General features: G+C 41.6%; 1 protein-coding gene across 1 annotated transcript; it reads right to left on the reverse strand.

The window, feature by feature from the left end:
• Window positions 1-1,576: 1,576 nt before the first annotated feature.
• On the reverse strand, window positions 1,577-8,764 carry LOC135574237 (fibrinogen alpha chain-like). The gene is made up of 7 exons (XM_065025197.1): window positions 8,698-8,764; window positions 6,788-6,904; window positions 5,335-5,518; window positions 4,675-4,820; window positions 3,597-3,793; window positions 3,118-3,372; window positions 1,577-3,082 (listed from the first exon to the last, which is right to left on the reverse strand). The coding sequence occupies exons 1-7, from the start codon at window positions 8,749-8,751 to the stop codon at window positions 2,542-2,544; spliced, it is 1,494 nt and encodes a 497-aa protein (XP_064881269.1). The 5' UTR covers window positions 8,752-8,764; the 3' UTR covers window positions 1,577-2,541.
• Window positions 8,765-9,313: the final 549 nt, after the last annotated feature.

The raw sequence follows: 9,313 nt of genomic DNA on the forward strand, positions 1-9,313 counted from the left end.
ATATTCTCAATGTATATCATATTATATCCTAATGTCTATATATTCTCAATGTATATCATATTATATCCTAATGTCTATATATTCTCAATGTATATCATATTATATGCTAATGTCTATATATTCTCAATGTATATCATATAATATCCTAATGTCTATATATTCTCAATGTATATCATATTATATCCTAATGTCTATATATTCTCAATGTATATCATATTATATCCTAATGTCTATATATTCTCAATGTATATCATATTATATCCTAATGTCTATATATTCTCAATGTATATCATATTATATGCTAATGTCTGTATATTCTCAATGTATATCATATTATATGCTAATGTCTATATATTCTCAATGTATATCATATAATATCCTAATGTCTATATATTCTGAATGTATATCATATTATATGCTAATGTCTATATATTCTCAATGTATATCATATTATATCCTAATGTCTATATATTCTCAATGTATATCATATTATATCCTAATGTCTATATATTCTCAATGTATATCATATTATATGCTAATGTCTATATATTCTCAATGTATATCATATAATATCCTAATGTCTATATATTCTCAATGTATATCATATTATATCCTAATGTCTATATATTCTCAATGTATATCATATTATATCCTAATGTCTATATATTCTCAATGTATATCATATTATATCCTAATGTCTATATATTCTCAATGTATATGAAATTAGAGCGTTGGACTAGAAACCGGAAGGTTGCAAGTTCAAATCCCCGAGCTGACAAGGTACAAATCTGTCGTTCTGCCTCTAAACAGGCAGTTAACCCACTGTTCTTAGGCCATCATTGAAAATAAGAATTTGTTCTTAACTGACTTGCCTAGTTAAATAAAGGTCAAATAAAAATCAATAAATAAATATCCTAATGTCTATATATTCTCAATGTATATCATATTATATCCTAATGTCTATATATTCTCAATGTATATCATATAATATCCTAATGTCTATATATTCTGAATGTATATCATATTATATCCTAATGTCTATATATTCTCAATGTATATCATATTATATCCTAATGTCTATATATTCTCAATGTATATCATATTATATGCTAATGTCTATATATTCTCAATGTATATCATATAATATCCTAATGTCTATATATTCTCAATGTATATCATATTATATCCTAATGTCTATATATTCTCAATGTATATCATATTATATGCTAATGTCTATATATTCTGAATGTATATCATATTATATGCTAATGTCTATATATTCTGAATGTATATCATATTATATCCTAATGTCTATATATTCTGTATAATGTATAAGCCTATACCTTAATTAGGACTATAGAGCTTTCTGACATTGTTATGTTATTAATGTTATTAACTCTTATCTGTTATTAATATTGTGTTTATTTCTGTTTATACTATTAAGTATACCTTTTTCCCTCTAACTTTAGACTGTGTTTATTTTTTTACCCAAGAGACATGCACATAAAGAATAATATAATAATTATTATAATTATAATTATAAAATACATTTAAACATACAACACAAAACATGAAGTTGAAGTGAAAATATTTTTATTGTCGCATCAGTAGCTTGGTTTGGACATTCTAACGGAAGTTCTAACGTAGTTCTTAGAACCCCTTTCTGTTCTTAGAACAGTTATTTGAACATTGGCAGTACCTGATTGGTTCAGAAGTTAGCCGGTGGTTTGTTTTTGTCCATGAACATTCAGTACATTGACATCATTCACAGGGTCAGACAAAAAAAAACACATTTTAATCATCTACTCACAGAATCAACAGTCAGCAATGTCTCTCTCTATCTCTCTGTCACTCACTCCCCATCCTTCTCTCTCTCTTCCTCTATCACCTTTCCTACCTCTTCCCCTCTACTTCTTTCCCTCCCTCATGCCAACCTCTTCCCTCACGGTCTTCTAGCTCTACCCTCAGGTGCCCGGGTCAGAAGAGTGTTTGTAACCTCAGCCATACCTCCCCTTTACCCCTCCGAACCCCTTCTGGTAGTCAGCTCAGGAGCGGTTGAGAATACACTATGTATAGTACAGCATATTTTAGACAGTATCTCTGGAACTTATTTTATACAATTTGTTAGATTATTATTATTTTTTTAACACAAACACATCATATGAGCAATTGGCTGAACTACTTTACAATTGTTTATTAATTAGGCTACTGTGGATCACATTCTAGGATTTGATTTGAGCTACGACAAAAAAATAGAAACGTTTCACTTCTCACTGCTAGCTATGACGCTAGGAGCTGCTGGCCAAGACGCTCACCGCTAACGGCCGCTAGGCTAAGATGCTAATCGCTAATGTCAGTTTGGCTAAGATGCTAATGAAGGCTAACATGCTAATTGCTAACGGCCGCGAGGCCAAGGTGCTAATCGCTAATGTCAGTTTGGCTAAGATGCTAATAGAGGCTAACATGCTAATTGCTAACGGCCACTAGGCTAAGATACTAACAGTGGCTAAACAGCGGCTAGCTAGGTCAAATATTAGGCAGTTACTCCTGGTCAGATGTACTTTTTTCCACATAATCTGCCTGCCGTTTGCTCCGGACGCTAGTTTTCACGCCGTGGCTGTGGCTGAGGAAATCCGGGACATCATCGTCATCTTTCCCGCGCATAAACGCTCCGAGATCCATCCCGAATGAATCAGCTCCGAAGCCGTCGGCAGCGCCGCCGGTCTTGGTACTGCTGAAGAGGCTACTGCCTCCCTTGTTACTGCCGTGGCTTGTGGATTTGGTGAATGAGGAGGAGGAGGAGGAGGAGGAAGAGGAAGAGAGGGATGGGAAGAAGTCCCCCATCCCTCCTCCGCCATCGAGCTTCATTGCCTCACAGCCTGGTCCGCTCGAAACTTCCTCGATGCGTTCCACCGGCCCGTCCTTCGTATGCACTATCGTCTTCTTTATGGTCTTGGTGCAGCTCGATACATGCGTGGTCTGGTGACCGGTAGAGGTGAAATCTCCGCCTCCAAGACTCCCCAGCCCTCCGCCGAGTCCACCCATCCCCTTAAAGAAATCCCCATCTCCATCCCCCCTCGTAACCCCACCACCACCACCACCACCACCACCCCCCCACCACCACCCCCACCCAGCTCCGTGATCGTTTTCTTCGACCCATCCATCGACCCTGAACCCGTCGACCAACTCGATGATGAAGATGAAGAAGATGAAGACCCTGAGGTCGAAGGCTGGAAGTGCGTACCCGGGACCTTGCTGACAGAGGCGGCAGACGAAGCGCTGGACCCCTCAGCCTCCAAGGTCAGTTTCACGGACTTCACCTCCGGGAAGAAATCCTGCTTCTGCTCCCCTGCCAGGCTGGACTTAAACTTGCTGAGAGGGGGGCGTGGGGAGAAGGGAATGGGAGAGAAGAGGAGAGAAGAGAAGAAGAGAAGAGAAGAAGAAAGAGAAGAGGAGAAGAGAAGAGAAGAGAAGAGAAGAGAAGAGAAGAGAAGAGAAGAGAAGAGAGGAGGGTGGGTGGGAGAAGAAAAAGAAAAAGGTGATTATCAAGAGGTCATCATCTTCTTCATCCTCAGCATCATCATCCTCCTCCTCACCTGTCGACCAAGACGTCTTTAAGCGGGCGGCTCTTCATAATGTGCAGCGAGCCGACGGTCTCAACAGACTGAACCCTCTGGGCTTCCAGCTGGTCCATCTGCTTGTCCAGGGCCACGTAGGATGATTGGTCAACGGAGAACTCAGCGTAGCCCTTACAAGACCCCTTACAGGAGCGCAGCTTGATGTCAATGTCCACCTGGTGGAGGGGAGGGGTTAGAGGAGAGAGGGGAGGGGTTAGAGGAGAGAGGGGAGAAGGGAGGGGTTAGAGGAGAGAGGGGAGAAGGGGGAGGTTAGAGGAGAGAGAGGGGGAGAAGGGAGGGGTTAGAGGAGAGAGGGGAGAAGGGAGGGGTTAGAGGAGAGAGGGGAGAAGGGGGAGGTTAGAGGAGAGAGGGGAGAAGGGGGAGGTTAGAGGAGAGAGGGGAGAAGGGAGGGGTTAGAGGAGAGAGGGGGAGAAGGGAGGGGTTAGAGGAGAGAGGGGAGGGGTTAGAGGAGAGAGGGGGAGAAGGGAGGGGTTAGAGGAGAGAGGGGGAGAAGGGAGGGGTTAGAGGAGAGAGGGGAGAAGGGGGAGGTTAGAGGAGAGAGGGGGAGAAGGGAGGGGTTAGAGGAGAGAGGGGGAGAAGGGAGGGGTTAGAGGAGAGAGGGGGAGAAGGGAGGGGTTAGAGGAGAGAGGGGTCTTTGCTGGTCTCTGACCCTGGTCTTCACCATCACCACCAATCTTAATCACCAATCTTAATCACCAATCTTAATCACCAATCTTAATCACCAATCTTAATCACTAATCTTAATCACCAATCTTAATCGCTAATCTTAATCGCTAATCTTAGTCACTAATCTTAATCGCTAATCGTAATCGCTAATCTTAAGCGCTAATCTTAATCGCCAATCTTAATCACCAATCTTAATCGCTAATCTTAATCGCTAATCTTAATCGCTAAGCGTAATCGCTAATCGTAATCGCTAATCGTAATCGCTAATCTTAATCGCTAATCTTAATCGCTAATCTTAATCGCTAATCGTAATCGCTAATCGTAATCGCTAATCGTAATCGCTAATCGTAATCGCTAATCTTAATCTCACCTCCATCCTCTGCATCTCTATAACCTGGTCTCTGATGCTGATCTTCAGAGCGTTGAGGATCCTCAGCTGGCGGTCTATCTTGATCTTGATGTCGACGATCCTCTGACGGAGGCGTTCAGCCAGGTCATAGAAGCTGTTGTCATTACCTGTTGGGACAGAGGAGAGGGAGAAAGTGATGGTTAACATTGATATATATATATATATATATATATAGAGAGAGAGAGAGAGAGAGAGAGAGAGAGAGAGAGAGAGAAGAGAGAGAAAAAGAGAAAAAGAGAGAGAGACAGAGAGAGAGAGAGAGAGAGAGAGAGAGACAGAGAGAGACAGAGAGAGAGAGAGAGAGAGAGAGAGAGAGAGAGAGAGAGAAAGAGAGAGAGAGAGAGACAGAGAGAGAGAGAGAGAGAGAGAGAGAGAGAGAGAGAGAGAGAGAGAGAGAGAGAGAGAGAGAGAGAGAGAGAGAGAGAGAGAGACAGAGAGAGACAGAGAGAGACAGAGAGAGAGAGAGAGAGAGAGAGAGAGACAGAGAGAGACAGAGAGAGAGAGAGAGAGAGAGAGAGAGAGAGAGAGAGAGAGAGAACTAAGTGCATGTAAAACATCGAGATCAGTCAAACAAAGCCGAACGTTCATCCAATCAAACAATATGATGGTACTGTATCTCACCTGCGTTGGAGGTGAGTTTCTCCTTGAGGTAGTCATAGGTCTGTTTGGATGCCTGGTCGGCAGAGCGGTGTTTGGCTCTGTTCTGGTCAAGGAGCTGCCTAATCTTCTCTATCTTCTTCAGCAGGGAATGGTCTGCCTTGTCTAACAGACCCTGGATACGACAACCTGACGGGCACTTAGGACCCTGGAGAGGAGAAGGAGGAGGAGGAGAGAAGAGGGGAGAGTAGAGAAGGAGGAGGAGGGGAGAGGAGAGGAGCAGGAGGAGAGAGGAGAGAGAAGAGGAGGGAGGGGAGAGGAGATGAGGAGAGAGGAGAGGAGGAGGATGAGAGAAGAGGGGAGAGTAGAGAAGGAGGAGGGGAGGAGAGAGGAGAGAGAAGAGGAGGAGGAGGACGTGAGAGGAGGAGAGAGGAGAGAGAAGAGGAGGAGGAGGAGAGGAGAGGAGGAGGATGAGAGACGAGGGGAGAGTAGAGAAGGAGGAGGAGAGAGGAGAGAGAAGAGGAGGGAGGGGAGAGGAGAGGAGCAGGAGGAGAGAGAAGGGGAGGAGGAGGATGTGAGAGGGAGGAGAGAGGAGAGAGAAGAGGAGGGAGGGGAGAGGAGGAGGGAGGAGAGAGGAGAGAGAAGAGGAGGAGGAGGATGTGAGAGGAGGAGAGAGGAGAGAGAAGGGGAGTAGGATGAGAGGAGAGGAGGAGAGAGGAGAGGAGGAGGATAAGAGACGAGGGGAGAGTAGAGAAGGAGGAGGAGAGAGGAGAGATAAGAGGAGGGAGGGGAGAGGAGAAGAGCAGGAGGAGAGAAAAGGGGAGGGAGAGGGGAGGAGCAGGAGGAGAGAGAAGGGGAGAAGGAAGGTGAGAGGAGGAGAGAGGAGAGAGAAGGGGAGGGAGGGGAGAGGAGAGAGTTACAGGACATAGACGGACGGCTTCCCAGACGCAGTTTAAGCCTAGTCCTCAAATCCACCCCAGAGTGAATATAAACTACTGAGACATGGAGACATGGAGACAGGCAGACAGGGGAAAATGGAATCAAATCAATGCCTAGTCATAACCAATGCCTAGTCAAATCATCCCCTAGTCAAATCATCCCCTAGTCAAATCATCCCCTAGTCAAATCATCCCCTAGTCAAATCATCCCCTAGTCAAATCATCCCCTAGTCAAATCATCCCCTAGTCAAATCATCCCCTAGTCAAATCATCCCCTAGTCAAATCATCCCCTAGTCAAATCATCCCCTAGTCAAAATGAATTGTAAAATGTCTGTGTTTTCAATCAACTTGATCAAATATGAACTTTTATTGATCTAGGAGTTTGTGTAACTGTGATTATCTCCATGTTGACATGTTTTCCAGAGAGAAACGGTGAGCTCACCTGAACAGGATACGACTATACAAACTATGTCAACCACAACAAAGATTCTAAATATCTTTTTGTTTTTAATTCAGACGATTCCGGTGATAAACGTACCCAGTCGTCATCTGAGCAGAAAGGCCAACTCCTCTCTGAGGCACATTTATCAGCCTTGTAACCGTGTTCTACTGGTCGGGTTCCACGAGGGCTCAACACGGCCGCTGCGTCCTCAGCCTGAGAGAGACCAGGAGGGAAAGGGGGAGATGGAGGTGGGGGATAGAGAGAGGGACAGAGCGAGGGGGGTGAAATAGAGAGAGAGAGAGAGGGAGGGGTGAAATAGAGAGAGAGAGAGGGAGGGGTGAAATAGAGAGAGAGAGGGGGGGAAATAGAGAGAGAGGGAGGGATAGATAGAGAGAGAGAGAGGGGGGAGACAGAGCGAGAGAGGGGTGAAATAGAGAGAGAGGGAGGGATAGATAGAGAGAGAGAGAGAGGGGGGAGACAGAGCGAGAGAGGGGGTGAAATAGAGAGAGAAAGAGAGAGAGAGAGAGAGAGAGAGAGAGAGAGAGAGAGAGAGAGAGAGAGACAGAGAGAGAGGAGTTGAAATAGAGAGAGAGGAGGGGATAGATAGAGAGAGAGAGAGAGAGGGGGGTGAAATAGAGAGATTGAAATAAAAACGCAACATAAACATTTCACTTATGTTACCAAGAATAATATTACTGAATTCTATTTTTTTCGAACTTGAAAACTTGTGCTGAAAACCAGAGGTGGAGAAATTCCCCGACTGTCAAACTTGAGTAAAAGTTTTAAAAAAACGTTAATAGAAAATGACTCATGTAAAAGTGAAAGTCTACATGAGTAAAAGTATAAAAATATTTGGTTTTAAATATACTTAATTATAAAAAGTAAATGAAATTACAAAAAGGTACTTAAGTATTAAAGGTAAAAGTAAAGTATAAATAATTTCTAATTACTTATATTAAGCACAATTTGTGATTTATTTTTATTTTTACGAAATCCAGAGGTCACACTCCAACTCTCAGTCACAATTTACAAACAAAGCATTTGTGTTTAGCGAATCTGCCAGATTAGAGGCTGCAGGGATGACCAGGGATGTTCTCTTGATAAGTGCGTGAATTGGACCATTTTTCTAATCCTGCTAATCATTCAAAATGTAACAAGTACTTTTGGGTGTCAGGAGAAATGTATGGAGTAAAAAGTACATCATTTTCTTTAGAAATGTAGTGAAGTAAAAGTAAAAGTTGTCAAAAAATATAAACTAAAGTACAGATACCCCCAAAAACGACTTAAGTAGTACTTTAAAGTATTTTTACTTCAGTACTTTACACCACTGCTGATAACATCCTTCTAGTCCTTCTCTTCATGCCCCAGAAACCTGCTTTTATGCTCAAAATGTCACATTGAATTGAATTGAATTTTGGATAATAAATTATCCACACATCAAGCAAGATGTCCGCTTGATCCTCGAGAATAAAGCAGTCTTTAAAAACACTTGTTCTCAACATGGCAGCTCACATATTAACAAGGACTAGATTACAGCATGTCACCTGGAGGAAGAGCTATATATAAAATCACCAAAATTATTATTATTAAATCAAATATTATTAAACTTATTTAAATTTAAAAAATGATTTATTAAATAATGAACATAAAAAATTAAATAAAAATTATATCCAATATATTATTATTAAATAAAATATTATTAAACTTATTTAAATTTAAAAAATGATTTATTAAATAATGAACATAAAAAATTAAATAAAAATTATATCCAATATATTACTATTAAATAAAATATTATTAAACCTCTTACATTAAAATAAATAATTTAATAAATAATGAACATAAAAAAATAATCATAATAAATAAATAAATAACATTTTAAAAAAGTGCTATATAAATCCAATATATTATGATTATTATTATTATTATTATTAAATTAAATATTATTAAACCTCTTACATTAAAATAAATAATTTAATAAATAATGAAAACATATATTATCGTACCCAAGTGGAGGCGAGGACAGCCAGGCAGAAGCAGAGGATATTTAGTAGTTTCATCTCTCTTCATCTCTGTCCGTCTAGAATACTGTTTCCCCGAGCCTCAGGGCCACTATATATGGCAATACCTGATGACAAACCCTCGGTTAGGTCCAAATGGCACCCTATTCCCTATGTGGTGCAAAACTTATATCTGGGGCCCATAGGGACACCCATAGGGCCCTGGTCTAAAGTAGTGCACTATATAGGGAGCCATTTGGGATACAGTCTACATTACTCACTGTTTGTCTAGTGAGCGGTCAGTACAAGAAACCTCGTGGGGTTTCGTAACGGATTGATTGACTCACAGGTTGCGATGCTTCTCATTCCAGGTTGTGTCCTTCACTTCTGCCCTTGACAGATCTGGGGCTGGCCGGTCGCATCAAACATCTCAGTAAGTGTGCTAAAATAGGATCAGTCCCCTAGCTGTGAGGAGTAGAGGGTTGATACATACTGCCCCTGATCAGACTGGGTAGCTGTGAGGAGCAGAGGGTTGATACATACTGCCCCTGATCAGAATGGGTAGCTGTGAGACCCCTGATCAGACTGGGTAGCTGTGAGGAGCAGAGGGTTGATACATACT

This window comes from Oncorhynchus nerka, linkage group LG12 (assembly GCF_034236695.1).
Source record: "Oncorhynchus nerka isolate Pitt River linkage group LG12, Oner_Uvic_2.0, whole genome shotgun sequence".
NCBI classification, from domain to species: domain Eukaryota; kingdom Metazoa; phylum Chordata; class Actinopteri; order Salmoniformes; family Salmonidae; genus Oncorhynchus; species Oncorhynchus nerka.